Source organism: Sminthopsis crassicaudata, chromosome 2 (genome assembly GCF_048593235.1).
Source record: "Sminthopsis crassicaudata isolate SCR6 chromosome 2, ASM4859323v1, whole genome shotgun sequence".
In the NCBI taxonomy this organism is placed as follows: domain Eukaryota; kingdom Metazoa; phylum Chordata; class Mammalia; order Dasyuromorphia; family Dasyuridae; genus Sminthopsis; species Sminthopsis crassicaudata.
The window spans coordinates 577,824,838-577,842,394 of NC_133618.1; the positions used below are offsets into that span (position 1 = coordinate 577,824,838).

The following is a 17,557-nucleotide window of genomic DNA, read 5'->3' on the forward strand; positions in this document are numbered from 1 at the left end:
ACATATATAGTATTCATGGGAAGAACAACAACTTCAAAACAATTGAAAATGAATTCTGCAGAATTACCAAGAAGGTTTGTCCCAAAATAGAAATATGAACAGATACCTTCTCTTATTCTTTGTAGAAATGGGAGGTCCATGGATGTGAAATATTGCATATGTTATTGGTTTTTTCAATGTATTGTTAGTTTTGTTTATTTTTCTTTTCTTTCTCTTTTTTCTTTTTAAAAATTTTGTTATATGAGATGACTCTCTGGGAGGAATAAGAGGAGGGGGATGGATACAGAGGAAAATTAGGTGATATAAAAAATGTCTCAATAGAATTTTATTGAAAAAAGTTATTTTTAGATAGCTAAATAGAAAAGTTGGCAGAATGAGTTTAATCATCTACCCAACAACAAAAATCACAATTTTTATTAAAGTTGATGAGCTTTGGAAGATATCCAGTTCATCATAGAATTCTTTTTACTTTATTCTTTGAAATAGATATCAGCACATAAACTAGAATCTTCTTTATTATTGTCTTCTTCTATTCATCATGAATAGTGTAATGAAAAATAATCTATAAAATTCTATGATGAACTGGATATCTTCCAAAGCTCATCAACTTTAATAATGATACTATTGCTTTGAATTAAGAAATTAGAAAATGACCCCGCACATGTGAGATTACTTGGAAGCATCATACCTGTCATGTTGTAAATATCCAAGAAGAGATTTGGAAGATACTGTATTTAGTAAGCAAAAATATTATCACATAAACATATAAAAAGAAAAGAAACTTTCTTGAGAAATAAACAATGGCTTATTATTAATGTAGAAGTCATTTGAGATGAGCTTTCATTAGCAAAAGCAAAAATCAAATTTACCATCAAATTAGAAAAAAGAAGAAAATGAGGGGGGGAAAGACAGGATATATCGAGAAACGCCCATTAAAGCTGCTCTGAAGTTCCATCTTACATGTATTAGAATGGAGAAAATAAATTATTCAGGCACAGGGCTAAGCACTGATGAAACAAAAGGAAGCAAAACAGTCTGGGCCCTCAAGGAGGTCAGGCTGTAATGTTTACATGTAAACAAAGGTAAAAAAGTAAGTGGACATTAAGGATAAACAGGAAATGAGAGACAGAAGGCACTAGCATTAAGAAGGATTGGGAAAGGCTTCTAGTAAAAGAGATTTTAGTTGAGATTTAAAGGAAGCCAGGAAAGCCAGAAGGCAGAGATGAGAGGAGGGTCTAGAGTATTGCATCGATAAGTGTGTCAACAGATAATCACAATATACTGAGACTCATGTGAAAGCCAAATTTATTACAAGAGAAATAAACATACAAGTGGAGTCCAAAGTTCACAGTCCTTACAAAATTTCCATATTTTTGATAGAACAACAAAAGGAAGAGGAGAAAGTGGGAAGGCATGTCATGAGAGGACAAAAATGCTGCAAAGGTGAAAGAAGGATAAAACCCCTCGTGAATGGGAGGGACAAGGTGATGACAAAAGCTATATTCTTTTTCTTGGAAACTGCTAAACTATGAAGATAGGAAGATCCACTTACCTACAAAGGACAACAGTTGCACAAGCTTTTTACCACTTTAACACAGACTGGATGACTTCTGTCTTGCCTCACCAGAACACATAGGAATCCAGTTTGAGGTGCAAAAGAACAAATTATGTCATCTTCGGTGGGGGTCAGGGGTTTTTTCCTTGCCACATTCAGGACCTCCTGCATGTTTTAGGTCTAGTATTTATGAAAAATATAGCAATTTAAAAGACAAGTTTAGGAGATCCCCTTAACAGCTTTTAACATGACAACTAGAGAAAATGTCCAAAGCAGAGATAGCATCTTTTCTTGTTCATTTAACAGCCAGGAAGCCAGCGTTACTGGACTGAGCAGTAAATGTCAGAAAGTAAAGTGTAAGAAAATTAGAAAGCTAGAAAGGGACTAACTAGTCTATGAAAATTTTGATAAACAGAAGTTTTTTTTTCCCTTTTTAAAAATTAATATCCCTCTGTTTTCAAAATACATGCAAAGAAAGCCTTCAACATTCACCCTGCAAAATCATGTGCTCCAAATTTTTCTCCCTCCTCTCTTCCCATTCCCTCTCCTAGAAAGCAAGCAATCCAAGATAGGTCCCACATGTACAAATCCAGCAGACCTACCTTCACATCTATCATGCTGCACAAGATAAACCAGACCCAAAAGGAGAAAAAATGAGAAAGAAGAAAAAAGCACAAGCAAACAACAACAACAAAAAGGTGAAAACATGATCTACAATCAGTCCCCAAGTCCTCTCTCTGGATGCAGATGATTCTCTCCATCACAAGTCCACTGGAATTGGTCTGAATCACCCCATTGCCAAAAAGAGCCAAGTCCATCATGGATGATTGTCACATAATCTTTAGCAGAAAATTTTGTATTTGATCCTAGAAGTGATAGGGTACCATTGGAGTTCATCGATTAGGAGGGTGATAAGTTTTTTAAAGAAAATCAGGAATGGAGGATGAATTAGAATGGGGAGATTTGAGGCAGGTAGACTTTTTGGTAAATTATTGCAACAGTCCAATTACAAAGTGATTAGGACTTGCACTAAAGTGGTGATAGTATCAAAGTTAAAAAGAGGGCATATTTGAAAAAAATTGCAAAAGTAAAATTGATAGACATTGGCAACAGATTGGATATGAGGAGTGAGAAATAGTAAGGAATTGAATTGATTCCTAGGCTTCAAGCCTGAGAAACTGGAAGGATGGAAAAAATGAATTCCATTTTAGACATTCTGAGTTTAAGATTTTTACTGGACATCCAATTTGAGATGTGTAAAAGGCAGTTGGAGATATGAGACTGGAGTTCAGCAGATTTTAGGATAGGATAGATAACGGAAATAGTATAATCAGATCTCAAATTATATTATGAAATAGCAGTCATCAACTATCTGGTATTGGTTAAAGAATAGAGAGATATCATTGGAACAGACTAGACAAAGAAGATTGGGAACATCAGAAATCAACAATTTAATAGTTAATGAAGTAGAAAATATTAATTTCCAAGAAAACAATTTTTATTTGATTAAAAAACAAAAACAAAAGACTTCTGGAAAAATTGGAAACTAATTTGACAGAAATTTAGCTAAAACTAACACCTTAAATTATAGTCCACAATATATTCTAGCTGAAACAGAATCTTTATGTTAAAGATAATTTTATTGAAAAAAAAAAAGAGAAATAAATCCTATATCTCTCACAACTATGGATAGAAGATATATTCTCAATCAAATAAGGATAAAGAAATTACAAAAATTAAAATAAATAACTTTGATTACTTGATACACAGACATTAATGTATCTAGGATAAAAAGGAAGGTTATTGAACAGGAAAACAATCTTTTAATCAAATTTCTATAATAAGGTTTTGGTATCCAAAACAACAATATATATGTACATATGTGTAATATATATATACATACATAACTAATAACTATTCCCTAATAGATCAATCGTCAAAGGATATGAATAAATAGCCCTTAAAAGAACTGCAAGGTTTTCACAACCACATAAAGGAATGCTTTAAATCACAAATAATAAGAGAAATATAAATCAAAACAATACTGAGACTATTAGTGGAAATCAGAAAAAAATGGCCATCATAAATGCTGGAAGGGTTGTAAAAAGATAAGCACACTCACACATCATTGGTGGAACTGTGAAATGATACAACCATTTTGGAAAGCATTTTGGAATTATACAAATAAAGTGACATACAAAGTATGTCCACATACTTTGAGCCAGAGGTCCAACCAGACTGGGCTTATATCCCAAAGAATCTATCAATAAGAAGAAAATCTCCATATAAAATGTTTACAGTAGCACTTTTTTCATAGATAAGAATCAGAAACATAGTAGATTTCCTTCAATTGGGGAATAGCTAAACAAAATATGATATATGAATGTAATAGAATATTACTATGATATAAAAAATTATGTATGCAATGAATTCAAAGAAGCATGGTAAGATATATATGAACTGATGTAGAGTAAACTAAGCAGGGCAATGAAAACAATATATATGATAACTTATATTGTATTTTATTGTATTTAGTAAATGGAAAGGACGATTATGTGCCCAAAAAAAGTAAATGTAATAAAATTATAAAGATCAAGCAGGACTCAAATAAAGGAATATAAGAAGAAATACCCAATATACCCTTTGAATAGATGAGAGGTCCATAGATATTACACATTGTACAAATTTTTAGGCTTTTTTTTTTTTTTAACATATTGATTAGTTGTACTGATTTTTTTTTCTTTCCTAAAAAATGGTATTTGTTACATGGGATGGCTCTCTCTGGGAGAGGTTGAGAGAGTAATACCTGGGATAATTATGATAATGTTTTTTAAAAACTCAGAAGATTTTAATGAAAAAAATTTTAAGTTTGTGTAGAGAAAAGAGAGTCCTGAGCAAAGTCTTACAGTATATTACAATTAGTGAATGTAGCATGGAGGAAGATAAAGCAAAAAAATACAAAGGATTAGTCAGATAGGTAGTAAAGAATAAGAAGAGAAGTATCATGAAAAAAAGAGTATCCAGAAGAAGGTGATCAACAATGCAGAAAGGTCAAAATTAACAAGGATTGAGGAGACCCCATAAATTTAACAAATAAATCATTTTTAATTCTGGAGAGAATAATTTTGGTTAAGTGATGAAATTAGAAACCATATTACAGGAGTTTAAGAAGAGAATGAGAGGAGACACTGAATGTAGATGGCTTTTTCAAGAAGTTTGACTAAATAAGGGGAAAAAATAAAGCTATGGTCAGATATGATCAGATCAAGTAAGGATCAAGTGAAGTTATGCTCTCTTGCTTGAATTGACTATCAACAAATCAAACATTAAAGAGCTATCCTGAAGGTCCTCTTGACTGTTTTGTACACAGGCACCTAGAAAATTTATGTCTGGGGCAGCTAGGTGGCACAGTGGATAGAGCACTAGCCTTGAATTCAGGAGGACCTGAGTTCAAATTTGATGTCATACACTTAACACTTCCTAGCTATGTGACCCTGGGCAAGTCACTTAACCCCAGCCTCAGGGGAGAAAAAAAAATGTCCTAGCTTTTATTCCCCTAAATCAGGAGTTCTCAAACTAAGGCCTGCAGGCCAGATGCGGAGCTGAGGATGTTTATGCAGCATGCAGAGTTATGGCAAATGGACTGAGGGGTGGAGACAGAGTATGAGTTTTTGTTTTCACAAAAATACAATATAAATTATCAGGGACGCAGTAAAAATGATGACACTTCCTAAAAAGTCATCAATCTCATCAAAGAATTTCCTGACCTACCAACCAGGATCTTTCCCTCCTGGGAACCTCTGAGAGCAAATATCATACTATTATATTAATAACTAATTATTAAATTGGGATCCAGCCTTTTCTCCTTTTATTTCCTCATTATAGACCAGCTCTTGTTGTAGTTGATCTCTGAAAGATATGAGTGATTGATGTGTTTACTCCTAGTCATCAAGGAGCATGCTTGTCAAATTTTGATGGGAACGCACCCAACTATGAGACCTAACTTCTATCTAGACTATATACAGAATCCAATTTGAACAAATTCTTACCCTGGGGAAAGCAGCCCTTGTCCTTGTACCCCTACATTAGAGTTTAGGGTAACCTCGCTCATGAAGGAGAAAACCAGGCAGAGAACTCTGGCTGGATGTGGTTGGGATTTCCCTGTTCAGATTTCTGGAAGCTACTGAGTGTCACAAGCCACATTTTCAACAGGAGAAGCTGTAGTCTCCTAGCTATCTCCTCATTCAATGTCTAACAATCAAAGTTGATTTTCATATGTTAAGAGCATTCCCTTTCAGAAAGTTATTAACAGCTCTCAGGATCTCCAGTGGGGGTCTTTGGTTACAGAGAAACCACTGACCATCAATTTATTGATTGCCAGTTAGCCTAATTTGCAAATTGATTATTAATTACCCAGAAACTCTGTCTCTAGGGTTTTGCATTTGTCTCACTCCCTTCAGAGAAAGTACAAAATCTTTGCTCTACAAGAGGACTTTCAGGGACTGCCCCCTTCTGGGTGTTAAGTATTTTCTCTTTCCAACAATGCCATCCCTTGTTTTTCTAAGCTCTCTCTGGGAAGGAGTTGTACACAGATCACTGGACATTATACTGGCATCACTGTGGAGGGGTCAACTAGTTTTATATTAGATAAAATATTAGTTCCTGGCTGCAGCTAGGTAGATACAGAGCCAGGTGTGAAACCAGGAAGACCTAAGTTCAAATTTTAATTAAGATACTTTCTAGCTGTGTGACCCTGGGAAAATCAGAGATTACTGTCTGCCTCAGTTTCCTCATTCATAAAACAGAGTAATAATAGTAGCTACTTCCCAGGGTTATCATGAGTATCAAATGATATAACATGTGAACCACTTTGTATACTTCAAGTAACTGTACAAATGTTGGTCATTATTTCAGTAGGCAGTGGGCTAAAATGAACCTACCTTTTGCCACTGCATATACCTATGGACACTCTTCTGCCACTGTACTGTTGATGGGAATTGATCTACTGTCTACTGCTGCTAAAGGCTTATTCCTGTTCCCTTTAGGGCCCACATCTGTGCTCACTGTCCTTTGGAAGGCACTCCTGGGATCAGAATCTCTGTCTCCTGCCTACTCTGACCGGCTCCAATTACTTAATCTAATAAACATTTATTAAGTGCTTACTGTGTGCTAGACACTCTGCTAGGGCAGGAAAGCTGCCACTAATAAGTCCTAAGCTCATCTATTTCATGCTGATCCTTAACAGTACCTTCAGCCTGAGGACCAAGCATTGATCCTGCTGGGGTTTTACTCTCACCACACCCATGGAAGGCATGACTCTGCCCCCTTTGCAACAGATTGCTGCAAGCAACACTTGTCTATATTTTTAAGGTACATTCTGGAGGTGTTGCTACTTCTGGGGCCTGACCCTATCCTCCTATGTTGGGTAAAGGTCATAAAGCAACAAAGCCAGAGACAGCTCAAGGCCAAAATGTGTGGTCAATCTGCCATGCCCATGCATTAACCATTTCTGTGGGTATTGGATAAGTGTGACTGAGATATGAGCTCTTTGCTCTGCAGTAAGGGACTCCTGAGTTACAGTTCCTGTAGTTTCTAGGTTGGATGTAAATGTTATAAGTTGTGGCAGCATCCTTGTTTGTCGTTAGCTAATGAAACGGTAGGTAATTGGCACAGCTGTTTACATCCTCAATTCCAGAAACTTTTCTTGACTCCTGCAGAGAATTCAGCTCTGTCCTTTCGAATGATTCCACCAATGGGTTACAGTTAGTGTCAAACTCAATTAGAAACAACCAATAAACTATCTATGAGGATCTTTGTGGACCACATTTTGACTTAGTAAATTACATATTAACATTATTTATGTTCTATTGTATTTTTATTTACTTTGTTAAATATTTCCCAATTACTTTTTAATTTGATTCAGGTCTTGTTAGGGAGTAATTACTCCTATTTGATACCTCATGACCAAAAATTACAATAAAATCCATGAAGTTAATTCCAGTTGACCTCTCACATTCCAGATTTAAAAATGAACATATAAAGTTCAAATAGTTGTGTTTTTTTGGTTTTGTTTTGTTTTAAGCATTTTTTTTTAAAGAAACTAAAATTACATGGTTTTGCATTGGTTTGCATTATCTCAGTATTGGGATCCCTCAAATCACCAGTGAATGGCTCGCTATGTCCATATACAATTATACAACTCTTCTATGTTAGTCAAGACTCAAGCCAGTCTCTTGGTATTTTAGGTTTCATGTGAGCACAATGATGCAATTAAAAGTCACTTAACAATAAAGAGATTTTCTTAGCCTCAGTGAGTTTCAATGTCTATTCTACTAATTTATTTTGTTCAAATTTTGTTCAGTTAATTTCTGTTCAATAAAAATACCCACTGAGCTCTAAATCACTATTGAGTCAAGAAATGCAAATTAAGACAATTCTGGGAGACATTTCACATGCATCCAATTGGCTAAGATGACAGGAAAAGATAAAGATAAATGTTGAAGAGGATATGGGAAAACTGGGACACTCCTACATTGTTGGTGAAGTTGTGAAATGATCCAACCATTGTGGAAAGCAGTTTGGAACTATGCCCAAAGGACTATAAAACTGGAGAAAAATTTACCAAACTGATGTTGAGCAAAACAAGCAAAGGAATACATTGTACACAGTAATAGCAAGATTGTGCAAGAATCAACTATAAAAGACTTGGTTCTTCTCAGCAGTTCAGTGATCCAAGGCAATCCTGATAAACTTTGGATGAAAAATATCATCTGCATCCAAAGAGAGAACTATGGAAACTGAATGTAAATCAACACATGCTACATTCGTTTTTTTTTTTTCTTTTTCTTCTTTTTTTCCTTTTGTTCTGATTTTTCTCTCCCTACAAGATTCATAAGGAAATGGGTTACAAAATGAATGTATAAATAACTTTTTTTTTTTTTAAAGGAAAAACCTTATGTATATTCTTTTTTCCAGCAGTGGCTCTCCTGGGTCTACTCCCAATGATATCATAAAAGGGAAAAGGACCCACATGTGCAAATATATTTATAGCAGCTCTTTTTGCAGTGGCAAGGAACTGGAATTTGAATAGATGCTTATCAGGAGGGTAATGGCTAAGTTATAGTATATATATATATAGTATATAGTATAACGGAACATTATTGTTCTGTAGGAAATGAGGAGCAGGCTGATTTCAAAAAAACCTAGAAGACCTATATGCATTGATGCTGAATGAATGTGCAGAACCAGAAAGATATTGCACACAGTAATGGTAAGATGATCAATTATAATAGACTTAGCTCTTCTAAGCAATGTAATGATCTACGACAATTCCAATAGGTTTCATATCCAGAGAGAAAGCTATGGAGACTGAATATGGATTGAAGCATAAAATTTTTACATTTTTTTTCTTGTGTTTTTTCTCTTTAGGTCTGATTTTTCTTATGCAGCATTTAAAATATGGAAATATGTTTAAAAGCATTATACACATCAAATTGCTTGCTGTTTTGGAGAGGGGAGAAGTAGGGGAAGGAGGGATAAAAAAATTTGGAACACAAAATCTTACAAAAATTAATCTTGAAAATTATTTTTACATGTACTTGGGAAAATAAAAAATTAGTAAGGAAAAAATTTTGAAAAAAAAGGATAGGCATTAAGGATATTAGATACTGAATCAATAGATAGTGAGGATTGAGTTAACTCAGATGAGAAATTTCTTTCCTTTAGTTACTCAATGTCATCCACCAGTTGAGATAATAGAGCCAACTTGGAGCTCCTTGTGGCTATTTGCTATTCAACTAACTAGAAAAAATGATGTCTATAGTCTGAACTTTTAGTCTCTTGAACTAAGTTTGTAGTATGGTCTTAATATATTTAAAGGAAAAACTATCTTTCATGGAAAAAGGAGTTGGAATAGTGTTCCTACCCCAGGGGATGATAGTTGGGATAATCTCCTTTAGAAGATGGAATCAAAGACCTATAGAGCAGTTGACCCAAGTTGACCTCTCTCCCCTCAGTAACTAAAATAAAGGAGGAAATTATGGAGGAGGAAAGGAGAGAATTTGGAACTCAAAATTAAAAAAAAAATAGAACGTTAAAAATAAGTTTTAAAATGATTTCAGATAAGAACAGCTGAAGATTCAAAATATTCTGCACATATTTTTGAATAATATTTTATCTTTTCCCAATTACACATAAAAACAATTTTTAATATTTGATTTTAAAAAGTGAACTCCAAATTCTCTCCTTCCTCCCCGAGTAAGCAATTTGACATATGTTATATATGTCTGCACATATTTTAAAAGTACCCATCTATAGTTAAGTCACTCCTGAACTTAACCCATGACCATATCTTTTCTCCCTCACAGGGCCATTGTGATCACATCTGCAACATCTTCAATGAGTCCAAAATTCATAACCTTTTCCCCCAAACCCACTTTTCCCTATTACTGTCAAAGATACCATTATTCTCATAGTCACCCAGGTTCTTACTCTTAGTATCTTCCTTAACTCTTCCTTTTCACTCTTTCCACATTCATTCAGATGCCAAATCTTGTTCTATTTATTTCCATAACTTCTTTCCTATATGTTCCCTTCTTTTCATTTTCACAACCACCATCCTAGGTCAGTTCCTCATTACCTCTCACCTGGATTACTGCAATAGCCTTCTAATTATCCAACCTGCCTCAAGCCTCTATCCACTCCAATATTCCACATAGTTGCCAAGTACAGGTCATGTCAACTACCCTACCTCAGTCATTAAACTCTAGTGGTTCTTTATTCAACTCTTCTGTCATTTAAAGCTAGTTCCTTCCTATCTTTTTAGTCTTCTTATACATTACTCACTTCTGTAAACTCCATATTCCAGTAATATTATTCTATCTTCTGTTCTTTACATATAACCTCTCCCTCCTATTTTAATATTTCCTATGTCTGGAATTCTCTCCCACAATCCACTTTTCACAAGAGGTCATTCTCTCCCTCTTCCCATTTCCCTTCAACTGCTAGTGCCTTCCTCTCTAAGGTTATTTCCATCTATTCTATATGTAGAGGCAGCTAAGTGGTGCAGTGAATAGGATGCTAGCCTTCAAATAGTAAGAACTAAGTTCAAATCTTACCTCAGACATTTATTAGTTCTATGATCTCGAACAAGTTACTTCACTTGTCTCAGTTTCCTCATCTTTGAAATGAGGATAACAGTAACACCTATCTCCCAAGCTATTGTGAAGATAAAATGTGTTATTTGTAAAAGCATTGTATAAATTCTAAAAGAACTCTATAATGGCTAGCTGTTTGTATCTTGCTCAAACTTATTTATAAGTATGTTGTCTGCCCTATTAAATACAAACTTTTTTAGGGAAGGGACTGTTTTTGCTTTTTCATTGTATCCATAGGGTTTAGCACTAAGTCCTTCCTAAATGTTTATCGATTGATTGATTGATTCAAACTTTTTCTGGAATTTCCCTTTAGGGGGAAGAGGAGGAGGGAGGGAGCAGGGGTACAAGATTTTCTGTAGTGGAACCACTGTGAGCAATGAATCTTTTTGCCCCAGTGCCTTGAGCTCTGCTAGGGTGGGGCAGGCTTAACCATTTGGCAATTAATCTCATGGGACTTGTGTCATATTTCTTTATTTACCTGATTTAGGTTCTTGAGATTTGCCAGAGAATTGAGCTATAGACTGTCTGATCCAATCTTCTCATTTTATAAATGGAAGTAACTGGGGCTCCAGAAAGAGGTTTTTCAAGAGCTACACTGCAAGTTAGAAGCAAAGGACCAGTCTAGAGGTCTAGAGATGGTAGCATTGCCACTAAAACTGAAGGGTCCCAATTCCTAGTTTATCATCTTTTCCATTATAGTACCCTCTACTACTTCACTATCTGGTCCCCATCTTATGGTAGAAGGAACCCTGATTTGAGCTATGTGACCTTAGTATTTCCTTTACCTCTTTGGCTTTTTCCTCTGTATAAATAAGATAATAAACGGTCTTTCCTCCTTACAGAACCATTGTGATTACACACTCGAAATAATAGATATGACCTAATTTAGACACTGAAGTTAGGTAGTTAAGGTCATACAACTTTTCACCTGCTTTCTTAGCATCTTCTTCAGGACCCAAAACCTAATTCAGAATAGCCATGGGGATTATATTAAATTGGATTGGATTGGCAGGGTGGAAGCTCACTGAGCCCAGAAGAGATAAGGTAAGGACACCCTCCCTTCCTGGGACCTGGGCCAAGGATTGATCCTATTTATCTTCCTTTCCCACTGCCTCCCTCCAAGGAGGAGAGGAAGCTTCAGAAATGATCAAGGAAATATGGAAGCTTCATCAACAACTACTCAAACAACACTGACAACAACCCAGCTATTAGTTGCTTCCTTCTAACCCTCCAAAAGAAAAACATCCTTAGTGGCCTGTTGTAGGTACCAGGGAAGAGGTGTAATGAGGATAATAAGGGAGCTGAACCAAATGATCTATAAGTCTCTTTCCGACCTAAATCCTAGAATCCTAAGGAATTTTGAGGGGGGGTTACAATTTCAGGTACATATTCTTATTCTGAGTGGGTTCAGTCAGTCCTGATCAGAGATTTTGTTCATCTTGCTTTTCACTTCTCACTTTCCTAGGGAATGGCAGTTTCCCTAGGATGGGCGTCTCCATCCCCACAAAGCTTAGTCTGCTCCAGGCCACAGGGCTTGCTCAGAGGCAGAGGCAGCCGCAGCATACATAGCCTCTGCTCTCACTTGCTCTCAGACAGGAAAGGGTTAATTCCTCAAACAGTATAAAATAGACCAAGAGGCAGTAATTAACCCGACAGGGGCCCTGGTCAAGGTTTTTGGATGAAAGGAGCAGGCTTGGCCAGGAGGTGTGGGGGTGGGAGAAGGAGAACGCACACACAGACTTTGAGGACCGGCGCACGGACGCGGTCAGAATTCCGGGATAGGGCCTGGGAACCTTTGGGAGAGACAGGGGGAAAGCGGGGGCGGACTAAGAAGAGTTTGTGGCCTCAGACTGCGCCCAGAAGGGGCGTAGCCCAAGTGGTACCCTACTAAGGCAGCCAATCGGAGAACCGGAAGCGGGAGCGCAGCCAGGACAAGACTCCGGCCCACGCGCGGGGATTGGGTAACAGCCGGACTCTGGGTCGCTGTCCAGTTTCTTGGCAAAGCGGGCATATAAGCCACTGGGAAGTGTCGCCTGTGGCACGGATTTTGCTGCTCTTAAGTGCTTCGCGGTTGCGAGTCTCCTGCGGTCATCGTCCCAGTTCCCGGGGTCATTCCATCTAGGGCACATTACAGTAGAGCAGTTTATCCTTGAGTCATTTCCTCAAGTATCCCTTTCTGCTCAGCTGCTTCCTTTCTTTGCTCCTTCAGGTGCCGTTGCAAATAGAAATGAATGAAACTTTCGAAAATCTTATCCATAGCTACGAATTCGAGAAGGTGTCGGACTTACGACCCTGGCTGTCCGAATATTGGTGAGTGAAATCCCCTTGCCCCTGCCCTGGGGGCACTCTTGGACAGGTACAACTGAACAAGATTAACAATTTTAGTTCTACCTGGATGGTGGGGAGACAGGTTATGAGGCAGAGGAGAGAAGGCTGGGGAATGGGGCAGAAAGCTTCAAAGGAACTGTTTGCTCTCCTGTTTCTCTTCCCCATTTAGAGGGAATTCCATACTCAAAAGTGGGGAGGGAGGGAGGGAGGGAGGGAGAAAGGGAGGGAAGGAGAGAGAGAGAGAGAGAGAGAGAGAGAGAGAGAGAGAGAGAGAGAGAGAGAGAGAGAGAGAGAGAGAGAGAGAGAGAGAGAGAGAGAGAGAGAGAGAGGAGGGTGAAGGGGGGAAGAGCAGGAAAGAGGAGAGGGGAGATGGGAGGGGGGGAGAGAAGAAATGGGAGAGTGGAGAAAGAAGAGAGGGAAGAGGGGAGAGAGGAGAGAGGGAGGGAGGGAGAGAGTCTGAGTTCAAGATCAGAATGTTAAATAGAAATAGAAAGGACTTTATAACTCGTTTCGGAGCCCAAGTCCCACGGAGTGTGTGGAGAGAGGGAGGTTCTCAAGATTCCTTCAGTTCTCTTCCAAGGATTGATTAGATGAACATTCCATTCATCCCCAAAAGGATAGAGATGGAGGGGAAAAGACATCTGGTACTTAAATGGGATGAAAGATGAAGTAAAAAGAGATACTAAGACAGCAGCAGGAGCTAGTGGAGAATCAGATTGTATTAACCTGATTGTATTGTTTCCCCTTCCCAGATCTCTCACCAGGGCTAGCTTTTCCTCTTTTCCCAGACCCTACCTATTCCATATTCTCTCTCTTTTTTTTTTTTTGGCTGAGATAATTGACTTGCCTACAGTCACACAGCTAGGAAGCATTAAGTGTCTAAGGTCAGATTTAAACTCAGATCCTTCTGACTTCAGAACTGGTGCTCTATTCACTGAGCCACCTAGCTGCTCCCCCCCCCCCCCATTCCTCACTCTCTTCCTCTCACCTTACTGCCTGGGAGGACCATGTGGTAGCTCTGTCCAATGAGACCTGTAGGTAGTTCTGGCTCTCAGATGATGATACCAATCCTGATGAGGATCTCTTCTTCCCTATATTTATTTGTCTTTCCCTGGCTTTCCAGAATTTTATCCTGGAAGACTAGGAAGTGCTAGTCCTACACAATAGGTTTTTCTGTGTATGTGCATGTGTATCTGCATATATCTGCAAATATATATGTACAGCTGTCTGTTAATCTCTTTGTGTGGAGATAAACATGGGGCTACTAGAAACCAGGGGCCCAAGCTGGGGTTGGCTCCTCTGAGTGAGCAGCCATCTTTCACAATTGGCATTTTGTGCCCTGAATACCCTATTGTCCTGGAAACTGGGAAAGGAGGAGATGTCTGCTCTGCTCACTACTTCTCCCTCAGTTTTCCTATCCGAACTGCCCCATACCACACATGTCAGTGCCTAGTCAGGGAAGCAGGAAAGACATGTCATTACCAATCAAAATCTTTGAAGCAGATGGAAGGTTGGTCTTGGCCCTGGCAAAGAGGGAGGGAGAAGAGTCCGATTATGGAGATAGGGGTGGCTTTCTTGTCCTAACAGAGTAGAGAACATAGACCATTGAGTCTATGGGAACAGAGCAGGATGTTTGTGAATGTATAAATGCAAAGGCACAGATGAGGAAGGCACCATTAACATTCAGAAAAGTATGAATAAACCTTAAGATTCCTTGCATCACCTGTCTTCCCTGCCAAATCATTAGGCTACCAAGATTTAGTTGTCTACATTTCCCAAACCTTAAGTGTAGAATTTTTCGGGGGAAAGTCCTTTCTAAACCCCAAAAGATTTCCCATAGTCTCTTAGTAACCTATCTCTCTTACTCTTGCAGGTCAGTGGCCATTGTTTTGGCCTTGATTTATCTCATGTTCATTTTCATGGGGCAGAGATATATGAAGGACCGAAAAGGCTTCAACTTACGATTGCCTCTAGCGACTTGGTCTTTCATCCTTGCCATTTTCAGGTATTGATTCCCACCTTTTTTCCTAATGTTTTTCCATATCACATAGATTCTAGACTTTCCTAAGGTTGCCATTTTCAGATATTGATTCCCACCTTTTTTCCTAATGTTTTTCCATATCACATAGATTCTAGACTTTCCTAAGGTTTACCACCTCTATCCCTTAGACCTCCAATACCCCAAACTTTTTTAATCACTAGTGGCCCCTAATCATATTTCCCCATTTCTCAGATCATAATAAATGTCAAATTCTCTCATCTCCTGAGTCAATGCCCAACACCTTCTTTACCATGATTCTACTATAATTCCCCAGAATCACAAAATCAATTTTCCATTCACCTCCAAACCTATCCACCTCCTAAGTCCTCAATTTCCTGAACCTTCAATGCTTTCTGAGGAATTCCTCATCCCTGGAATCCCCATATCCATATCCTCATAGTCCTTGACACTCTCAGAATCCCTTAGGGCTCTCATGCCTTTCAGGCCTCCCATTCTCTGGGGGCTATAAGGTCTCCCACCCCTGTAAATTTAGACCCCTTTTTAAGTGGGAAGTGGGATCAGGAACAGTTAAGGAAAAAGAACTCTTTAGAGGCTTTGGGCTAACCCTATTTCAGCATCCTGGGAGCTGTGAGGACATGGAAATATGGAGGAGCTCTACTCATAATAATGGGGCTGAAGGAGTCCTTGTGCCACCATGGTACCGTCAGTAACCCTACTGTGCGCTTCTGGGCCTTCCTTTTTGTACTCAGCAAAATTGTGGAGCTTGGTAAGTTACAATTTTCACCAGCCAAATTTCTGTGAAAGTTGCCCCCTTCCCACCCCTTCTCTTCCAGAAATGTTCTTCCTACTCTCAGGAAGCTCTTACTCTGAGGTAAAGTTTCCTATAGTGAAAAGAACGCTGGTCTTGATGACAAGATCTGGGTTCAAGTTCAATTGTGTTACATAGAAGCTTCATGTCCATAAACTTAATCTCTCTAAGTTCCAAGTAATTCATCTATAAAATGGAGACAAGAATCTCTGGCTCACATGACTATTGTGAGAAAGTGCTTTGTAAATGAAGTGCTACATCAGTGTTACTATTAAGAGTAATGATAATAATAGACCCTCTTCTTCCCTTGGAATCTTCACCTCCCCCCCCCCCCCCCCGAATTATTTTTCTTAATCTTTCTTTCTGGGACTTATCCTTCCCTGCTGTTCCCATTCCTCAGGAATGGTGTGGGGGAAAATGGAAGCCAGTGCTATGTGCAGGAGGGGGCAAATGTTCCTAATGTTCAATGGCCATGAGGATTCCCACTCATGACTCTCATCCTCCCTTTCTTCCCATCCCCCCAGGGGACACTGCATTCATCATACTTCGGAAGCAGCGGCTCCTGTTCTTGCATTGGTTCCACCATAGCACAGTGTTAGTGTACACATGGTTTGCCTACAAGTATGCTGTGGCAGGCGGTTTCTGGTTCATGACTATGAACTATGGTGTACATGCTTTCATGTATTCTTACTACACAATGAAGGCCTTGCGACTAAAACCCCCCCGGATTCTGCCCATGCTCATCACCACTCTGCAGATCACACAGATGTTTGTTGGGGCTTCTGTCAGCATCATGAGCTTTCTCTTTGGAAGTGATTGTGAGTGCTACACCTCTACGCAATACCTCTTCTGGACTTTTGCAATGTACTTTGCCTACTTTGCCCTTTTCCTACACTTCTTTTATAAGGCCTACTTCACAACTTCTCAAACCCAGGCTACGATCAAGGCCAAGAGCCAGTGAAGTCAGAGATCTAAAGAAGTAAGAGAGCCAACTGCTCCTTTCCTTTGGAAGTGGATGTTTCAGTGAGGGGAAAGTCCTGAGGCGGAGGGAATGAAGAACAGGGTCAGGCTCTGGGGATAATTGTATGGTCCTCTCCTACTCAAATGTGTTCTTGGGCAAGTAAGGGAAATTTAACAAGATGTGCTCCCTTCTTTTGTGTGGGGTTAGGACTTGAGAAACGCCCTCCCACACATACACATAGGAAAAAGCCCCATAATTTGATATTTCTGATTTTAATGTGAAGGCCAGAGAGAATGTCCCTTTTTCAGGCCCTTAGGTAAGATGGAGGCTAGTGCTGGTCCTGTCAGAGAGAATAGTTCTGGCCTTCTAAGGTTATTTATATTTCTATTGAGAAATCTTAATTCTTCTTGCTATATTTTTAAAAATTAAACATCTAAAAGAAATGCGCCTCCTTTCCTCTACCAGGAGTGTTCCTTGGAGAGGGACCTACTTTGACCAGATAAAAAGTTTGGCATGAGAATTTGACATCAATGGGGGGGGGGCAGGAGGGACATGTGGGGGTCAGCCTAAGGAAGGATGTGGAAAGAAATCATCCCCACATTTATATGAACAATGATATTCAGATACGCATGAAACACAGACAAACCCACAGACTCTGAGGGACTACACAGAAACACTGGCTGAGATGGGGTCTCAGAGGAAATACTGGCCATGAGAAGTGGGGGCCCCTGTGGACAGCGACAAACAT

At 38.7% G+C, this 17,557-nt stretch overlaps 1 protein-coding gene across 1 annotated transcript; it reads left to right on the forward strand.

The window, feature by feature from the left end:
- The first annotated feature begins 12,653 nt into the window (after positions 1–12,653).
- ELOVL3 (ELOVL fatty acid elongase 3) lies at positions 12,654–17,252 on the forward strand. The gene is made up of 4 exons (XM_074295425.1): positions 12,654–13,020; positions 14,912–15,043; positions 15,655–15,806; positions 16,373–17,252. The coding sequence occupies exons 1-4, from the start codon at positions 12,938–12,940 to the stop codon at positions 16,807–16,809; spliced, it is 804 nt and encodes a 267-aa protein (XP_074151526.1). The 5' UTR covers positions 12,654–12,937; the 3' UTR covers positions 16,810–17,252.
- The last annotated feature ends 305 nt before the right edge of the window (positions 17,253–17,557 follow it).